A 20,600-nucleotide genomic window follows, 5' to 3' on the forward strand; every position below is an offset into this window, starting at 1 on the left:
TTCCAGAGTTGTCACTGAGACCGGATGATTGTTGCAGCCCAGTGAACACTATTAATGAACCAGGCACAAGCCTTGAAAAGAACTTCTGTGAATCAGAAAGCCAGTGGTTTTGCTTCAGCTGGTGGAATGGAAGGTAGTTTCTCCCAAAGTGGGAGCTCCTATCTCTTCTTATAAAATCATGATGCCTCTAGGGCCAGGCCAGCCATTTTAGTTCCATGTGACCAGCAAGCCTGTTGAGTCCTTCCCTTGTAGCCTTTGATTCTAAGTTATTTCACCCTAGAGTGGTAATATCAAGCCAAAGAGTCCTAAGGTCTTCATGGGTCAGACACTCAATTAAAATAAAAGCTTAGCGGTTGATAGCTGTCCCTTTTAAATAGTATGTGCTTGGTTTCTGTGTCCAGCAGATGGCGCTGTGATCCTGGAGACTGGCCTCTTCTGGCTCCAGCTGCCCTTTGTCTTGGTTTCACTCTCTTGGGATTTATATTCTTTCTCCTGGAGCACCCAGGATAGGATAGGATCACCTCTCAACACAGGCAGCCCCAGAATGGGATAGTCCTCTTTGACACTGGTAGGATCAATGCCAGTATATTTCCACAGTGGGAACCACAACAATAGTATAGGGGCCCCACCCACAGGTCATTTTACCTTTCCTTCCCCACTGGGGGCTTGGCCCAGACCCTATCAGTTGAATTTGGGTGATTTTTCCCCTCCTTGAACTTATAAATCTAATAGGCCTGCGTCAGTAACTACAGTGACAGCCATCCAGAGATTGTGCCATTCCCCAGGGGAGAGCGTGGAGTGCTGGATGCAGGGGGTAGGATGCATGTGTATGGCCTTCAGTCCCCTTTAGGGACAGGGAGACCTTTGTCCCACCTTTCATCTTTTTTATTTTATTTTTTTATAACACAGCTGAGATTATAGTAGAGGGAGAGGGATCATGAGACACAGGGAGAGAGTGGCTCTGAGCCACTTGAGCACACAACTCACCCAAGGACCTTCAGTATGTTCATATTGCCCCAGTGTTCTTACTGCTGGCATTTATGAGCTTTGGACACTCCTTGATTCAGCACCACGTCCGCACTGCCTTTGGCTGGGGCTGCTAGATTTGCTGCTCCACTGTCATGATTACATCTCTTTCTTATTTTTCCCAGAAGAGAGTGAGCAGTAACCAAGGCAGCATTCAAACTGTTTCTTTCTCCATTCAGCCTCATTAATAGGTAGGATGGTGGGAGACTCTTACTACCTTCCTTGCCCACCACTCGGGTAGGGGCATTTTATTTTTTTTATTTTTTAAATGTTTATTTTTGAGACACAGACAGAGCATGAGTGGGGGAGGGGTGCAGGCAAGCCTCCCCCCCCCCCCCCGAAATCCGAAGCAGACTCCAGGCTCTGAGCTGTTAGCACAGAGCCTGAAGCAGGGCTCGAAGTCACCAACCTTGAGATCATGCCCTGAGCCGAAGTTGGACACTTAACCCTCTGAGCCACCCACACGCCCCAGTAAGGGCATTTGTTTACCAGGTTCCACTCTTAGCTCATGGGGCCCTTGTCCTTTCTCTTACAAAAAGGTATATCACAGCATCCAATGCTTGTGACCACAAACTGTCAGGGTCTGAGATTTTATTTTACCCGACTTGCAAACTAGTAAGTCAGTGTGTCATTATTTTATGGATGCTGACAGAAGACAAAGTACTGGGTCAGAGTCAAAAGACTTTATTTCTCATGGCGCAGCAAGCAGGACGAGAGCCTCAGCACGTTGGCATCAGTTCCTCTTGCCCCCAAAGTCCCTGGTGACGCCATGGGTCTGCATGAATGCCTGCACGTGCAGTGAGTCGCGTCACAGCTGAGGGGTACTGAGCTTGGGGAGCCACTGCTGTATAACAAGCAGTAAACAGGGGTACGCTCTGCCCTGGAGGCAGATGCTAACGCTTCTCTCAAGGTTGCTTTCCGGCAGACATAATTCTGAGAAATGGGCCGAGTGAAGAGCGGCCAGGACCTTGCATTCCTGGCATACCCAGCAAGGTCTGTAGGAGCAAGAGAGAGCCAGGGAGGATCGTCCCTCCCAGCCCAAACACACAACAAAAGCCAAGAAGAAATGTCAATGTTACTACTAGTTTTACTTGGACATTTTTTGAAGTAAAAATCCTTTGTCAATATGTTTCCCAAACAGACCTCAACACTAACCATACGTGGGGGGACAGTTTATAAATGTGTGGGATTTTGTAGTCTACAGAATTCTTTCACATATATTTTCTAAATTGAGTCCTAATACTTCCCTGTGAAGGGCACACAGCAGATATTACTGTCTTCAGTGTGTAGCTAAGAACAGAGATCCAGGGAGGGTGTGGGGTTTTGCCAGGTTGTGCTGTTGGTAAGTGGTGGAGTTAGGACTGATTGCTCTTCTTTCTGCAAATCTATTTTGTCACACTGCTCAGAAGTTACTTCTCTCTGTGACATCTCCATGCCACTGTCCTCACTGTGTGTCAAGCAGAATATTAAATAAACAGCAGATGCAGAAATGGATTTACTCTTCTGCTTATCTATTGGACCCACTGAGTTAAAGAAAAAAAAGAGCCCTCCATTTTGGGGAAAAGCATGTTTTGCCCCTTACATTGTGGGTTGGTAATAACGGAGTATGGAAGCTGATCTGGGGATGGCTAGTCACTAGAAAGCAGACGTTCTTCTGAGCTGCAGAAGTAGCCGGGCTGTACTGGATAACTGGGCTGCTGCCATAAAGTCTCTGGGCAGGATGTGAAGAGGTCTTAGGGAAGGACAAGATCTCTGCATTGTTTTAAAAGCTAATGTATTAGAATCACTTATTTCCTTGCAAAATAATTTGGGCAACGAGAATAGCTTCTAGATTGACTCTTAACTCCATTTTTATATACTGATTAGTTCATTATAATAAGCTCAGTGAGTTCATAGCCAGCAGGTTAAGTATCAGGGTTAATGAACAAAATTAAGGCTCCTGTGACAACCGTAGTTGGCTGTCCCTTACTGTTCGGTAGCCCACGGTGTAGTTTGTAATAGCGATAGTAATCGCTTTCTAGTAGCAACATAGTCTCAGAGTCAGAAGGAAACAGGCTTGAGAGTAAACGCTTACTACAGACCTTTATATTTTATAGGAAAACTGTTCTATTAAAATAAATAGAAACTCAAGCTACAGGGGCGCCTGGGTGGCTCAGTCGGTTGAGTGTCTGACTTCGGCTCAGATCATGATCTCATGGTTCGTGGGTTCCAGCCCCGCGTTGGGCTCTGTGCTGACAGCTAGCTCAGAGCCTGGAGCCTGCTTCAGATTCTGTGTCTCTTTCCATCTCTGCCTCTCCCCAGTTCACGCTCTCTCTCTGTCTCTCAAAAATAAATAAATGTAAAAAAAAAAATTAAAAAAAAAAGAAACTCAAGCTACAGAAGCTTTGATTCACTTAATTTTAAGATTTAAAATCGTAATTTTCACTTAATTTTAAGATTTCACTTAAATTTATAACTGATTGGTAAATATTTGCTAACCTCTCTCATCTGTCTCAATAAAGGTTATCAGCATGATGTCTTCCTCAAATCACTTGTGTCAAAAAAAATTTTTTTAAGTAAGCTGTACCCCCTACATGGGGCTTGAACTCACGACCCCAAGATCAAGGGTTGCATACTCTACCAACTGAGCCAGACACATGTCCCAATGTGTCAAAATTTTTTAATCCAAATTTTCTCATTCACTGATGAAAACTTACAGCCTTTGGTTTTAACTGTAATTTTAACAATGTTGTATTATGGCTCTTTAGATTATATGATAATTTAAACATTCTCATTTCTCTATTTTTCCTTTAGTTGGGATGAAACTCACTTTGGAAAAATGGGAAGTTATTATATCAACCGGACGTTTTTCTTTGATGTACACCCACCTCTGGGAAAGGTGAGCAGTGTGAGAACTGACAGCTCTCTTCAAATGGTTGGAGCAAAGTCTTAATTTTGTATTTAATTCTTGGGTTTGTGGAAAGAAATCCCTGATATTCCAGGCCAGCTGCTTACATGGTAAATCTTTGATATTTTTAGGAGTCCTCTGGGCTCAGAAGTGGAGAGGGAGTCCATCAACCAATGGATGGACATAAAAAATATGGCATAGCTAGCTATACAATGGAATATTATTCAGCCATGAAAATGAATGAAGTATTGATACAGGCTACAACGTGGATGAGTCTTGTAAACATTATGCTGAGTGAAAGATGTCAGACACAGAAGGCAACATAGTATAGGATTCCATTTATATGAAATGTCCAGAATTGGCAAATCCTAAGAAACAGAAACTAGATTAGCAGCTGCCAGTGTCTGGGGGGAAGGAGGATTGAGGAGTGACTGGAAATGGGCATGGATTTCTTTTGGGGTGATGAAATGTTCTGGAATTAGGTAGAGGTGATGATTACACAACCTCGTGAATACGCTGAAAACCACTGAATTGTACACTTGAAAGTGGTTAATCTTATGGCATATGGATTTTATCTCAATTCCAAAAAACAAAAGAAATGGAGAGAAGGAATATATTGCATAAAGCTGAGGTTGCCTAGGGGAGCTGGTTTTCTACAGGGGAGCACAGCTCACCCCCCCCCACTCCCAGCATGCACAGTCTTTGACCTATACCTCTCACGTGTTTTACAATTAGAAATCTACCGTCAGAATTCATTTTTAGTCTTTTAAAAACCACCACCTCTGAGAAGGCTAATGGGTCAGCCCTTTCTTTCTAACTGAAGGATGAGATCATTGGCACCAAGGGCACAGGAATTGGTCTGTTAGGAAGTTGGGGACTCATCTTGGAGCATGGAGAACTTGGGGATGAAGGCATGGGTGAGGGGAGGCAGGGGTGGTAGGCTATGATAGATAGGCTTCGGGGCACAAGAGCACTGAGTAGGGACCAGGGAAGGGTGGAGAGGGAGGGAGGATGGCGGCTTATTTCACAATTAGTTCTGAGCCCATGGGTGCCTGGGTGGCTCAGTTAAACATCTGACTTCAGCTCATGTCATGATCTTGTGGTTTGTGAATTTGAGGCCTGCATTGGGCCGTTCCTGACAGCTCAGAACCTAGAGGAGCCTGCTTCAGTTCTGTGACTCCCTCTGTTTTTGCCCATTCCTTGCTTATGCTCTGTCTCTCTCTCAAAAATATATAAACAGTAAGAAAATTCAAAATTAGCTCTGAGCCCAGAGCTAGAGTGGAATATTATGCCTCAGAGCACCTAGGTGGCTCAGTTGGCTAAGTGTCCAACTTCGGCTCAGGTCATGATCTCATGGTCTGTGGGTTCAAGCCCCACGTCAGGCTCTGTGCTGACAGCTCAGAGCCTGGAGCCCGCTTCAGATTCTGTCTCTTCCTTGCTTTCTGCCCCTCCCCTCCTTGTGTATGTGTGCGCTTGCTCTTGCTTGCTCGTGCTCTCTCTCTCTCTCTCTCTCAAATAAACATTAAAAAAATATATTATGCCTCTTCTTGTCTCCTTTTTAGATAATAGCAATAAAAGTCAGAGCAATTGAGAACTTTGTTTTAGTTACTTTCCATCGCTTATTTTATGTAATCCTCAGAATAAGCTATGCAGCAGGTACCATTGTATCCCCATTTTGCCAGCGGGGAAACCGGAGCACGAGAGGAAAAGAAGTTTGCTGTAGGGAGGAAGGCTCACAAGTGGAAGAGTCAGGGTTCAGGCTGGCTTAGTGTCTACTCTCTCCACTTTTCTCCCACACTGCCTTCGTGAAACTTGCCTTGCCCATACTCGGAGGACAGCTGCTAGTACCGTACAGTTAAGCAATAGAATGTGTCGAATGTTCGCCGTGGGCTAGCAGTGGAGGAGATGGTTCCGAGGAGAGCCAGCCCAGTCTTCCAGCTGGGGACTGCCTGTGTGGTTTGGGAGTCCCCTAGTGCTCAGCACAGGGAAGCATGCGGAACACTGGTTGATTTGTTTTTACTTAAGCCTCCCTTGCCTCACAGCTGGTCCCTGTGTGAAGAGAGAAATGGGAGACTGCTTTCTAACCCCACCCTCCCCCCTGCCAATTTATCTCCTGATGGTCCTGTGCTCTGCCTGGTGGAAAGAGACTGATGAACACAGCAGCTTTCCTAGGCGCTAAGGCCAAGCCAGTCAAAGACCCAGAAAGCACCCTGAAGTTGCAAATGGGAAGTTTTCTCCTGCACTGCTGAGGCCGACACCTGCCGCTCCACACCGGCCCCCGGCTGCGGGTGAAATAAAGATGCTGCACATAGTGAACATTTGATCTGCACAGAGGGAGGGCACAGGTCAAAAGCTACCTTTCCCCATATTTCTTTTTTTTTTTTTAATATTTTATTTATTTTTGAGACGGAGAGACAGAGAATGAGCAGAGAGGGGCAGAGAGAGAGGGAGACACAGAATCCAAAGCAGGCTCCAGGCTCTGAGCTGTCAACACAGAGCCCGATGTGGGGCTTGAACCCACAAACGTGAGATCATGACCTGAACTGAAGTCAGAGACTTAACCAACTGAGCCACCCAGGTGCCCCACTTTCCCCATATTTCTATTAGTTTTAAGTGTGTATATATTTATACATACACATGAACAGTTTACATATATAAATTGGGCAAGACTAAAATTATTCAGCAACTTAAATTTTTAATACGATATATCTTCTTTCCATGTTAGCACATAAAAATGTACTCCATTTAAAAATTTTTATTTAACTTAGTTTTAATTTGAGTATAGTTGACACACAATGTTACATTAGTTTCAGGTGTAGAACTTAGTTACTTGACAAGGTTATGCATTGGCTGCGTTCCCAGGTGAGGCTGTGATGGCGTACTGCTCCTACTGTATCGCTGACTGCAGTCCTTATGCTGTGCTTCTATTCCCGTGACTTATTCCATAGACGGAAGCCTGTGTTTCCTTTCGCCCATCACTCATTTTGCCTATCCGCCGCCCTGTTCCCTCTAGCAACTGTCAGTTTGTGTTCTGTATTTATAGGTCTGATTCTGTTTTTGTTTGTTCATTTTTTTTAGATTCCATTTATGAGCGGAATCATATGGTGTTTGTCTTTCTCGGTCTGATTTATTTTAGCATAATACCTCCTGGGTCCAACCATGTTGTCTGAAATGGCATGATCTCATCCTTCCTTGTGGCCGTTGTAGTCCATTCTTTTTAATGCTGTATATTATCCTATTATACAGCCGGGCCATAAATTGTTTTATGCATCTTCAGTTGGTAGGCATTTATGTTACTTCCAGTTTCCAGACATTACAAAAGATTTTGCAATGAACATCATAATTGTGTAGGTGTATCTACAAGTTTCTTAGAAGCCAAACTGAAGAGTCAAAGGAGATGCACATTTAAATTTGTGTTATGTATCACTAAGCTTTTATGCAAAAATATTATAGTAATATATACTCCTGCCAGCAGTGTCTGAGGGTTCTTCTTTCCCCCGCACCATTGCCCGCACTGGTATGATCATAACTTCTAAAACATTGCCAATTTGAGAATGAAAAATGGTGTGTCACTGTTTTCATTTGCATGTCTTTATGAGCTGGGTTGAACATTTTCTTCCTATGTTAGTCATTATTATTTTGTTCTCTATGAATTTTCCCATTATGCCAGCTGGGTTTTTTTTTTAATTGTTATTATTGTTACTGATTTGAGTGAGTTAGTTAGAAAATCAGCTCAAGGCTACTTTTAACCTTAAGGGAACTGTGAGGGAACTGGTGTTTGGCATAATGCCAGGTGTTTGACTTATTGCATTGTCTCTGATCTTCACAACCCCCTGCAAGGAAGGTTTTATTACTTGTGGCTCAGAGATATTAAGTATTGTCTGCAAGCAGAGAGCTGAGATGCAAACCATCTGCACATTTCTTCACGCTACCAGATCAGCCAAGCAGTCTGGGAGTTTCTACCAGCCCTGGGCGAATTTGTTTCCTGAGCTCCCAGGTGGGAAGGGGCATCCATTTAATTGTCACCTGTTGGTTTTTGTCCATCTAGGTATTTGGATGGTTCTGTCTTTTCAATTCTTTCTCTTACTTTATATTAAATTAGTTACTTTAACTTCTGAGCCCTAGGATTCCTTTTTCTTTTTCTTTTTTTTTTTAAACAAAGCTTTATAATCATTTATAAGCATTTTGGCTTCTATTCCTTGCCATCGAATTATAGAGAGTAAAACCAATGAGCGTGAAAGCAAAACAGGAGCCGGTTAGTAGTCCAGACCGAGGTCCCACAGCAGTGTCGCCAGGAGGGGCTTTCTCCATACAGCCAGTGTTGTCTGTCCCTCCACACAAGCTAACTGGGGCTAGGGGGTCCAGCTAGGCCATTCCGGAGCTGTTACAAATGCTTGATATTTCCTGACAGTTTTTGTGACTTAGCTGCTTCTGATTGCTTGTGTGGAAAAGGGACTTTTACATTGTTGATAGCCATGGAAAGATAGAAACGAAGAAGCTGATCTTCTTGAACGTTTTGAAGGACTCACAAATTTCAGTCATAATATAATAGTTGATTTGTTCTGGTTTGGAACGTGCCAAGATTGCCCTCCTTTGAGCTACTGGAAATAAGAGAAACTGGTCTCTGGCCTTTTGGTATCTCTTCCACTGGGACTTTACTCTTCTGGGAAAGTCTGTCTGTCTTAGCATTCTTTTTTCCCCACTTTCTTCCCTTCTGCCTATTCCTGGTATGTAACTCCTTGGCCACTTTTCTCCCTCCTCATTCTGACTTGGAACCTCCTTTTCCTTTCAGTGGCTCAGTCTCTCAGGAATCAGCCCCTGCCCGTGGCTTCGCCTGCGAGCTGTCGTGTTTTATTTCATAGCACATGAAAGAAGGCTGAATGAGAGAGCCCCTCACTGACCGTGCCCTTCACATTGAGGAATTTTTCTTCCTAAGTGTCAATCTGCACTGTTCCCAAGAACTTGGCCTTAACACAAGAGAGGATTTGTTTCAAGCAAAGAACTCTGTGGACAAAAGATTCTTTGCCCTTCAACAGCTGCAGGAAAAAATGTCACATTGGCAGCTCCTGTGGACAGTTGTCAAGGGAAACCAAAGTCTGGGTGCAGCTGCAGGGAAATTCAGGGGACAGAGGAATCTTAAAAGCCTCTCATCTTCTTTTTGTTTGTTCTTCTCTCCTCAGATGCTGATAGGTCTTGCTGGCTACCTGAGCGGGTATGATGGTACCTTTTTGTTCCAGAAGCCTGGGGACAAATATGAGCATCACAACTACATGGGAATGAGAGGAGTAAGGCTTCCTGACTTCCTCTAAACCGAGCCCTGGGGTCACACTCGGCACATAACAATTGGAAGCCCTGGAGTGGTAGCAGGTGTAGACAAAGGGACTTTCTGTGGCAGTGGGAGGGAAAATGGTGGGACCTACCTCCTGCAGGAGATATTCAGGCATAGAGATCCGGAACTGGCCGGGTAAGAAGGGACGGGAGGCCACAGGTAACACTGAGGTTGCATAGGTAGGAGCAAGCGCACACTGTCACCTATTGCTCAGCCCATGTGAGGCCTCAGATGTGGGGGTGGAGAGTAACCTAGGACCCGGGCAGCCTGGAGTCTCCCGCAGCCCTGACATTGGCCTCAGCACATTTGCAGGCTACACATCATCCCTCTCCGTGACCGCAGCTGCTGGGGTACTGCCTACCTCTGAGGGCCCGTCTTAAGATTTTAGCATCTTATACCTCTGTCATCAGGCCCCTGCTTCTTTCCCTGTGAAGGGTTCCTGCACCCAAAGGGGTTTCGTCCAGCCCCAGCACCAGCCTTGAAGCATGGCTGGGCCCAGATGCCCAACTCTCAGACCTTATCTGAATGAAACCTGCAGCATATGACCTCCGACATGGAGCTCTCAGAGCAGGCTGCATTTATTTACAAGGTCCTGAAGGAGCTCAAAGCACTTTGGATAAGCTATATGCTTATTTGGGCTAATCATTGGATGATTTACATGGTCATATCATACCATATCAAATAAGGTTCGACCCTACCCTCAAGTTCATATTCTTAAGTGATTCTGCGTCTTCCTAATGACTTGAACATCATGTAGCATATGTATTTAGATATAGGTCTGGCTCACTGTGGGTTGCTGTGGAAATTGAGAAGGCCAAATATAACAGCCTTGTGTCCTTCACACTAGGATACATTGCTTTCTGTTGGTAAAAAGTGGCAACCAAGATGTGAGGTTTCCATTCCCCGGGCTTATCTCTTTACTTTTGATGGACAGGGTAGGGAGGTGGAGAGAAGGCTAGTGGTTCCAAACAGAACAAAACAAAAAACAACTCTCCAGATATTTAAGTGTCCTTTTCCAGAAGCAAAATGCAACCTGTAGATTAACAAGTGATTTCTGGTGTGATTGAAGAAAAGAGCTAAGGGAGAAATAACAAAAATAACATTAGAGTTCTCTAGAATATGAAAACACCTTAGAGAAGTCTTTCTCAACTTGTACCCACAGTTTTTATAATAAAATTTGATGTTTCTGGAGTACTTTGTGTGTGCTAACAAAACTAGCTCGTGTAGTCTCCAGAGAAAACCCTGTGAGGTAGGAACCCTAATTTTTCACATTACACAGATCGGGAGGCCATCTATGTAACAGACATTCAGAGATACACTATTTCAGGGTCACAGCTAGCAGTTGATGGGGCAGTCCAACTTCGGAGTCCCCTATTTGAAACCACTGTGCTATCCTGCCTACACTTACCTGGCTGGACTTTGCTGATTTCATGTCAGCGTTCAAGTTGGTGCTCAGTAGGCATGAATGTTGCTTGATATGACAATTCACTGTCACACCAGCCCTTTCTTATTTATAGATATTCCAGGTGATTTCAGGTCACGCCTGCATCAAAGTCCTCCACTTTAAACATTAGTTTGTACCCAGTCAAGTAGGTCTCTGATGCTTAGCTTAGTTGGCTGTTTGACTGCTTCTTTTTCCTTCCACAGTTCTGTGCTTTCCTCGGTTCCTTGCTGGTGCCCTTTGCCTACCTCACTGTATGGGAGCTGTCCAAGTCCCTTCCAGCAGCACTGCTCACTGCTGCCCTCCTCACCTTTGGTAAGTTGTCTTGTACCAGGCTTCTTGGGAAACTGCCTGCCACAGTATGAATATGGAAATCAGCACATTTAAGGATCCTGTCCATGGGCCCGGTAACTGTAGGATTGGGTAAAGTATCACAAATCTTATTTTCTTCACCAGTAATACTTACATGTAAGAATCATTTTATGTTACCTATTTCAGGGTCACAGCTAGCAGTTGATAGGGCAGTCCAACTTCAGAGTTGTTATTATTATTATTATTATTATTATTATTATTAGAGGGGAGAGCTCACATACATAATGCCCAGGAATAGATTATCTCCAAGTTATCCACATTTGAGTTCGGTGTAGATAAGAAGATAAATTTGTGTGTGTGTGCGTGCGTGCATTTATGTATTTGAAAGAGGCTTATGATTCTAATTCTGCTTCTGTCTCTCAAGTTACTTAACTGATTTCAACTGAATGCAAGTGCAGATTTCTCAGAAGTAGCTAGGTGGCAAGAGGTAGCAAAATGAGAACTTAAATGTTTTCTGTGACTAGTTCTCACATGGGTAAATGGGAGCTTATCCATAGCAAATGATCCTGTGTTCTTCTCGTTTTTGTGAAAGTGAATTCATGACCTCATAGAACTTACATTTAAAGAAGTCCAGGCCAAGTGAGGTGGGTATTTCAGGGGTGATTCTGGTTTTGTTCTGACAGATATGTTGTAAGATGATAGAGCATTTCTATAGAGGATTGGTGTCTTTAATTTCCTTTTCCATTATTCATCCATTCAGCATTTATTCTTTTTTCATTCCATAACTATTTTTCAAGCATCTTTCTGTGCCATGACACTTTTCTTGGCCTCAGAGGATATGCTGATGAGATACTTTGTTGTCATGAAGCTTACTTTCAGGAGAGGCAGATGATAAATAAGGAAGTAAATTAGTAAGTCTGAAATGTTACAACTTCAACAATGGTACGATGTAGAAAATAGAGTAGTGTAAGGGAGAGAGTAAGGGGGATTCTACTGTAGGCAGAGTGGCCAGTGAGCAGCTCTGAGGAGGTGGCCTTGAGCAGAGACCTGGGTGAAGCAGAAGATTAACCCATGCAGAGATCTGAGGGGAAAGCATTTAGGCAGAGGGAACAGCGTGTGCAGTGGTCCTGGTGGAAGGCAGCGCTTGGCGGCTTCAGGGAACAGTAAGGCCAGTGTGGTCAGGGTGGAGTGTGTGAGGCAGAGGGTGTTGGGGGAGGAGGTTGCACGGGGAGGGAGACTGTGCTGGCTTTGGCAGCTGTTATGAGGAGTTGCTTAGTCTCAGTGAGATGGCAAGACTCTGGAGGCTTTAAGCGGGGCTTGATGTAATGAAATTTTGTTTTAAAAACAATCGGTGCTGTGTGGAAGATCAGCTCCCAACAGAGACTTCATATAAAACTCTAAAACTCTACCCTCAGTATAGGTAGTTTGTGGCTACATAAGGAAGGTGGCAGGACTCCGTGTGCTGGTGGAAATGAGGAGGAGCCCTCGTTTCAGGGTTGCCCCATCTGATTGAATGATGTGCTCCTTTCTTGGGTCACAGACCTGAAAGCAGTGTGAGATTCAGCTTCCTGCTCCTGGGCTTTGGTGTACCCCAAAGCTGTGGCCTTCCACCTCCCCGATGACTCAGTGGCTCATCTGGTCTAGGCTGCATAAATGCTTACATGCAATTAAGTGTAAGGGGCACTGTTTCTTATTGTTGGGGTGCTTGGGTCTCACAGGGGGCCCGTCTCTGATTGTACATTTTGACCTCTGAGCTCATGTTTTTCAGACACAGGATGCCTCACTCTGTCCCAGTACATCCTCCTTGACCCCATCTTGATGTTCTTCATCATGGCTGCCATGCTGAGCACGGTCAAGTACAACTCCTGTGCCAACAGGTCAGAAACACCATCTTCGCAGGGCTGGGCATGGGGGTGGCTCAGAAGCTGTGGGAGCTCCAACATTTCTGTCATGGCCAGGGACAGGGGGGCTGCCTCAGGACGTGTCTTGAAGCTGAACTTCAGGCAAGCATACTGTTTTTTTTTTGTTTGTTTGTTTTAGAACTTAGATTGCCCATTTTAGGTCATAAAAATTTATTTTAAAATGTTTTCTATAGATACCTGTATTTTTGCTTTGCATGAGACTAAGAAAATGTCAGTTGTCTTTTTCAAGAGTATTATTATTTTTACAATGGGGGTAGATTTGGGTAGAGGTGTGTGGACATCATGGAGGAGTCCTCACACCTTCCCCGACCCCACCATCTTCTAAGCCACCCCTCGGCACCAAAGATGGTTAGGACAGGACAACCTTATCTCACATTCTCTGTCCCAGAGGGGAGGACACCAGGACATACACTGCCTGGGAACTGTTTGTGTTCCTACGCTCAGTGGTTGTATCCAGTCCCAACCTACCAATGGGAATAACATATATAAAGTTTGGCTTAAATGATCTGTACCTGTCAAGAGGACTGGTTGGTTCTAGAGCTGTTCTGGAGGGTCTGGTCTTTCTCCAGAATCATCTTTTCCAGATTATTCTTCTGCCTCTAGAGAGTAGAGTAGGTCATTCATTCTATTCAGACCGAGAGGGTGGGCTGCAGCTAGGCTTCTCCAGGAGTCCGCTGGGTCTTACCATGGCCAGGCTCATTATGCTAATAAAGCCAGATCCAGTGACTGCCATCGCTCTGTGGCCTTGAGGTATCTTCTCCTTCTACCACGTCCCCTTCTACCTGCCATTTCTTGAATACACACTATGCGCCAGGTTACTGTGTGAGGCGCTGGAGGTACAGAGGCACGTAGGTCTGGCAGTTAAGGAGCCTTCACTCTGGCTGGGGAGGCAGCCATCTAAGCAGAAAATCACAGTGCAGAGTGCTGTGAGCCTAGCAAACCTTGGAACTGGCTGCGGTGTTACAGCCACGCTCCATCACTTGCTGGCTCTGCTGCTGACCCTCTCTGTACCTCGATACCTGCTGTGTGAAAAGAAGATAATAATACGATCTACCTCCATGGGCCTGGAGTCAAGGTTAAAGAGTTTATACATGTAAAATGCTTGGAGCAGCACCTGACACATAGTAAGCACTCAGTAATTGCTGGCTTTTCAAGGTCCACGGGTGACACCACAGAGAGGGCTGACTGAATCCAGTGGGCTTCTTTGGATTTCCCTTTCCTTTCCTCTTGCCTGCTCACTGCTGAAGAATACGCCAGCTTGCTTTGAAAGCTATGGCCCCTCTCCCCAGAAAAATATCCTCCTCACTCTCACACAGCCTCCTGCGGTTTCAGGGGTTATGCAGACCACATCCTCCTTGGAGCCACAACATGGTCCCCTGAGGTTAGGAGCCCTCAAGAAGGAGGGCAGGCACAGCCTCTCAGAGTCACAGAATCTTCGCCCTTCCCCACTGCTGCTGTTGCTTTTGAGTTTGGTTCCAGCTGCCAAACTGAACTCTGTGTCTTGTTGGTTTTCAGGCCCTTCTCTGCCCCCTGGTGGTTCTGGCTCAGCCTGACTGGCATTAATCTGGCTGGTGCTTTAGGGGTCAAGTTTGTTGGCCTCTTTATCATCCTGCAAGTGGGGTGGAACACCATTTCAGACCTTTGGCACCTGTTTGGAGACCTCAGTCTTTCAATGGTGAGAACTCAAGTGCTTGTAGAAGTGTCATTGCTCCCTGGTATTGCTCAGCACAGCCAGTGGTGTGACAGACGGGCTGCAGGTGACAGACGGGCTGCATTCTGGGCCCGAGGTGGGCTGCCCATTGTCTGTAGGCAGCGTGACAGCAGGAAGCAGGCCATGGCTGAGAAGCTGGAGAGGTGTAAAGGGAGAGGATGAACTAACATTCTTGGAATTTTCTTTGAGCATTTGTTTCTGCGGCATTTTTCAAAGGCTCTACAAACTATCTAGCCAGGTGATTCTGTGCGGCTGGGCTCATGCCAAATATATGGCGGACACTGACTGCATGGGATCCTAGGCAAATTGGGTAGGACGACTTTCTGAACTCACAATTTTCTTTTTCTAACTGAGGGTCTCCAGATTTGGAGGCCAATAAGGGCCTTTAGAGTTTATTACTGTATTATTTATTAAGAGCTGATTGTGTGTCAAGCACTATGCAAAATGGTTTTCACATTAATATGTTCAGTATTATGTATGTATAATGTGCATATAAGGTATAAGGTTCAGTATCTCATTTACCTCTCATAATAGTCCTGTGAGGTCGGTAGTTATTACCGACTCCTTACAAATGAGAAAATCAGCACCTAGAGAGGTAATAATGTCCCCAAGACCATACAAGAGTGAAACGTAGATCTAGGATTCAGACTTTGGGGAAGCTGATACCAGGCCTGAACTACTTTGCTATAACGCTTCTCCACCACCTCTGAGCCAAAGTTCCAAGAAGTTCATTTATTCATTCAAAAAAAGGGAGACTACCCTTTAAGTGGGAAGCATGGAATGTGAAAATGAATAAAACAAGGATTCCTGCTCTCCAGAGACAATGGAGAGAGAAATAACTAAGCAGTTACAGTCCAGCCAGAAAGGGCTGTGAGAGCACAGAGAGTGTGAGCCCAGGTCATGTGGTCTAGGAAGGCTTCTGGGAGGAAGCTGAGACCTGAAATTAAGATAAGGAGCAGTGATGTGTGATGGGAGGGGCTGCGTAGTCCTGGAAGCATGGTGACTGTGCAGAGCGGGCTAATCAGTGACGAGGCCAAAGATGGGCAGTGTCTTGCTGGCGGCACAGTGCCGGGCTGGGGTCCTGGGTGAGGGCCTGGGAGGTAGCACTGGGCAGGTGCTTAGGTGGCGAGCTGTTATGGAAGGCTCGGGTTTCCACATACTTTTTCTTGTTGGCTGTTAGTTTTTCCATTTTTTGTGATTTTGACTGATACATAAAAACCTATGTATAATGTGCATATAAGGTATAAGGTAGAGTAAAGGCCCACATGCCCAGCACCCCACACTGGCTCTGTTTGCAGGTGACCGTGGGAAAACACCTGGCTGCTCGCGTCCTGTGCCTCATAGTGCTGCCCCTGACTCTCTACACAGCCACTTATGCTGTTCACTTCACGGTGCTGAACAAAAGGTACAGCAGAGCCTTTCTAGCTTCTTCCTTATGGTCTTCCTCTTGCCCCTAAGCCCGTGGGTGGGCCGGGTGATCTCCTGGGTCAGTGGTTGGGTGTTACAGGGCTGGTAGGTTTTACCTGTTCGTTTCCTCCTAGGTTCTATCTTTTGGGTATCCAGAGGGCTCAGAAAAGTAGGCACCTTGACCTGAAGGAAGAGAATTTCCTAATAACCACGCTTCCCCTTATCCCTAAACAGAGACCCTGTGTTTAACAGGGATGGGCCCGAATAAGGTGTGTAGTTGGGAGGATAGTCATCACAGCAGCACCAGCAGCAGCTCCCATCTAACAAGTAGCCACCGAATGTCACCATTTTGTACATATTATCTCACTTAATCATGATCATTTTTGAGTTGTTTGATTTTTTTAAATCCCCAATTTATAAATGAGGAATTGAGGCTAAACAAAGTGAAGTATTTCTGAAGGTCACTTTGCTAGCAAGTGGCTGAGTTGGAATTTGGACCCCTATTTCTCTAACTCCATTACGTGTGTCATTACCATGATACCACACTGCCACTCTGTTGTACTTCTCTTAAACTGATTGCACAGAACTCTTCCTAGGGTTCCCGGGAAATTACAGGTTCCGTCCATGAACTTATCTCTCTTCTCCTTTCCCCACAGTGGTCCTGGTGATGGCTTTTTCAGTTCTGCCTTCCAGTCCCGGCTTTCAGGCAACAACCTTCATAATGCTTCCATTCCAGAACGTGAGTATCTCTTGGCCTTTATGAAGGTAGAAGGGCAGAAGCCTTCCTGGAGAGCTGAATTGGAAAAGACAAGTATGATAGCTTGAGTTATTTTAGCCTATAGTTGGTGAACTGGGAGAAAGATCCAGTTAGATCTGGTACAGGGTCCCAAGAGAGTGACTTGGACACAGGATGTGTGGAAAAAGAAACCCTGAGTAGCAAGCTCTTTGCTGCTAAAGAATGACTTCACTGTGACTGTGGAAACATCCAAGTCAGCTCTGGGAAGCCAACCAGAGAGAATCTGGTGAAAGGTCAAGGCCGACCAACACTAGTGGTCAGTTTCCACCATGGTATTCTGTGACTCACATCCATCCAGTTAGTCGCAGATCAGAACTGAGCACAAGTTCGCCAATTGGAGGCTGTAGATGGATCTGGAGGCAGAGTATAGGATCTGGTGACTGTATCTGTTAAGTATATTAAGAGGGAACTCAGAGCTATGGGAATCAAAGGGTGCAAAAGATCCCTTCTGCAAGGAGGTTGGAGGACATCAGAGGCACACAGAGTGAGTTGCCTTGAGTCAGGTCCTGGAAGAATGGGTAGATTTGAGTGGGTGGAAAGGGAGGAGAGGGCATATAGGGCCTAGAGGACAGCATGATCAAGGCCAGGAAAAGGATAACATAAGGCGCAGATTATCTGCAAAGAAGGACTGGAAGATCAGGATGAAAGGATATTTTGGGCCCAGATTATGAGGGTTTGAAACATTTGGGTGTTTGACTTCATAAACCGGCATTGGAGATCCAGTGGAGGCCTTCCAGTAGGGAAATGGACAGGAAGGCTGTGCTGTAGCGAGGTGACACTGATGACAACATATAGGATGGCTAGGGAGGAGGTGGGGCTGGAGGCAGAAGACACTCCCTGGATTGAGCTGGGCGTCATGGCAGCAGCTGCAGGAGTAGGGCAGATGGCCATGTAGAGGGCAGATTGGACATGAAAGGAGAGGAGGAAAGATGTCACTGAGGACATGAGCCAGGTAATTGTCTCTTGGAGACATGACTGTCTTTTATTTATTTATTTATTTAAAATTGGTTTTATTATGTTTATTTTTGAGAGAGAGACAGAGTGCAAGTTGCGGAGGGGCAGAGAGAGAGGGAGACAGAATCTGAAGCAGGCTCCAGACTCTGAGCTGTCAGCACAGAGCCTGATGTGGGGCTCGAACTCACGAGTGTGAGATCATGACCTGAGCCGAAGTCGGACGCTCAACTGACTGAGCCACCCAGGCGCCCCGACACAACTATCTTTTAGTCTCTCTAGTGCTTTGTACAGTGCCTAGAGCACAGGGGGCCCACCAAGACCAGGGATAGAATGAGAAATTGGAAAGCAGGTAAGAAAAAAAAAAGTTGGTTGAGAAAGGCAAACGTTGGGTTCCACTGTAGAATATGACGTTGAGACGCTTGGGGAAATCCATGCAATGGCGTCAGTGGGCTTGGGGCTGGTGCTTTCAAACTAACGGGGTGACTGATACTGTGACAGTGCTATCGATCTGTAAGGAAACTGTAGAATGAGACAGAACAGGGCTGAGGTCAGGTCACTGGAGAATGCAGGAGGAAGGGGAATAGGAAAGGAGCCTGCAGAGGACAGTCCATGAGGGAGTGTGATTTGAGAAGGGAACAGCATTGTAAGAAGCAAAGATGATCATCAGTGTGGAGCGCTGCATATGTCAGCCTGCGTGAGAACACAGCAAGATGGAGATGTGGGGCTTCGCAGATTCCTACTCAGTGTTTAAAAGGCCGAGCTCAGCTGTGATTTCTTCCATCGAGCCAGACTCTTCTTACTCTTCGCCTGAGAGTTCATCCTACTCTGCTCTGGGCTCCCACCATGTCATATACTGTCACTGCTTCACTGGAGCATTTGCCCACTGTCCTGTGTTCATCAGTGTGTGCAGCCACCTTCCCCAAGACTGGGCTCTGCCAGGGCCACAGCCAGGCCTCCTCAGCTTTGGGTCCACTGTGTAATTGTCACAAAGGAAGGGTGAACAGAGGAAGACAGGAGGAGCCTATCACTGGTGGCGTGACACCTGTGTCAGTGGAATGGGGACAGCCAGATTACAAGGGACTGAGAAGAGGGGCAGTAAGAAGGAAAAGAGGCTCCTCAATAACCAGGTCCTGCCGGGAGAGGGGATGTTCTTGGGCAAACTGTTTACTCTTTTTTTTTTTTTTAATTCAGAATTAAAAAAATGAAAACAACCAAACACCATTGGACTTTATTATATAGTATTCGATTCAAAAGACACAAAAGGATTTCATGAAAGTGAAAATTATCTTAATAGTCTATCATAACATTAGACCTATCTTGAAGAGTATTCTAGGTAGGACATGAAATGCCTCTTCTTTATTCTGTTGAACGTTATGTATAGACTTTGAAGGACTGTCGGTGTCTAATCCTTCACTGTCGTGCTTCCGTTCCCACAGCACACTGTTAATACCAGCTTCTTGTGGAGTCCTGAGGAAGGAAGGGAGGTGAGGGCACTAGTGAGATCCTGTAGCAAACTCCCACTTGAGTTGATAAAATTGGGGGGCAACTTTGCATCTTACTTTAGGTGATCCTGGCCCAGCGGAGTCTGTTAGAGGGCTGGTGAGTCCTGTGGCTCCTCCCAGTCTGGGTCACTGTGCTGGCTCACACCCTCCACTGTCTTCCTCCCAGATCTGGCCTATGGCTCTGTGATCACCGTGAAGAACCTGCGGATGGCCATCGGCTATCTCCACTCCCACAGGCACCTCTACCCCGAGGGCATCGGCGCCCGCCAGCAGCAGGTCAGAGAGCCTTCTGTGTTGCAGCAGCACCGAAGTGTTTGCCGTGAGGAACCCGCTGGCCTCGTTCTTGCCCTGCTCTCCTTTACCTTCCTTGTTTTCCCCACTTGAAACAGACTTCCTCCTGAACTCTCCAGCTCTCTCCGCTAGCTAGCTCCAGCTTCTATACACTCATGCATGAGTGTTCCCCCGATTACCACAACCCACCTCTCCTCGACGCTGTGGTAGGCGCCTCTCGCCTGAGGGGCCTGCCTGGCACACTTTGTAAGCCTGCGTGGGGACTCTTCCCACATTGAATTGTGAGTGCCTCCTTCCTTCGGTCTCTCTGCTACTTGGCCATTACTTCCTGACGGCGCAGGCCCCTAGCACAGAGCCTGGCATGGATGATGAGTAAAGGATTGTGGTTATAAACACAGACCTGGGAACCAGACTGGGTTATCTGGGTTTGGATCCTGGTTCCGCTACAGTATGACTTCGAGCAAGTTACGTAACCTTTCCAGTATCCTCATCTTTAAATCGAGGAGAATAAATAGTGCCTTTCTCCATCATGGGGTTGTGTAGACTAAAAGTACGAGATAATACGTGTGGCCTGCACACTGGGGGTTAGCCACGAGTATTACCTGAGCTAGTGACACTGTCTGTGTCAGGGTGTCGGTGTGGCTGTGGTGGACAGTGCCTGAGGGATGTCGGAGAGTTTGGGAGGCCAGCTCATGTAGAGGCCTTCCGTGTTACAGCAGATTTGACTTTGTTCTGTGGATGCTGGGGAGACTTGGGATTTAAGGCCTGATAAGACGTGATAAGATTTTTAGGTTAGGAAAGCAACTCCAGCAGGAGGGTGATGGAGGGACCGGAAGAGCAGAGTGGAGACAAGGAGCCAGTTTGGGGGCAATAATCGTGACAGAGATGAGTGGAGACAAAGACCGTGGGTAGAGGTGGGGATTGACTCAGGAAACACTTTCCAGGTCAAGTATTAAAGCCCCAAAGCCAGTGGCTGGTGAGGATGAGCTAGGTCGAGGTCTGTAGGTTGGAGGTCAAGGTGT

The 20,600-nt window shown here is 46.0% G+C and overlaps 1 protein-coding gene across 2 annotated transcripts in view; it reads left to right on the forward strand.

Annotated features, from left to right (window-relative positions):
- The window catches only part of POMT2 (protein O-mannosyltransferase 2), a 66,655-nt gene that overhangs the window by 24,752 nt on the left and 21,303 nt on the right, over nucleotides 1–20,600 (forward strand). For both annotated transcript variants that reach the window (XM_029952789.1, XM_029952788.1), the window contains exons 2-9: nucleotides 3,820–3,904; nucleotides 9,094–9,198; nucleotides 10,890–10,998; nucleotides 12,764–12,872; nucleotides 14,433–14,592; nucleotides 15,927–16,033; nucleotides 16,692–16,774; nucleotides 19,454–19,563. In XM_029952789.1, the coding sequence (XP_029808649.1) occupies nucleotides 3,845–3,904; nucleotides 9,094–9,198; nucleotides 10,890–10,998; nucleotides 12,764–12,872; nucleotides 14,433–14,592; nucleotides 15,927–16,033; nucleotides 16,692–16,774; nucleotides 19,454–19,563 (843 nt within the window). In that variant the 5' untranslated portion in view covers nucleotides 3,820–3,844. The remainder of the gene's footprint in view (nucleotides 1–3,819; nucleotides 3,905–9,093; nucleotides 9,199–10,889; nucleotides 10,999–12,763; nucleotides 12,873–14,432; nucleotides 14,593–15,926; nucleotides 16,034–16,691; nucleotides 16,775–19,453; nucleotides 19,564–20,600) is intronic.

The sequence above is a fragment of the Suricata suricatta genome, chromosome 9 (assembly GCF_006229205.1).
Source record: "Suricata suricatta isolate VVHF042 chromosome 9, meerkat_22Aug2017_6uvM2_HiC, whole genome shotgun sequence".
NCBI classification, from domain to species: Eukaryota; Metazoa; Chordata; class Mammalia; order Carnivora; family Herpestidae; genus Suricata; species Suricata suricatta.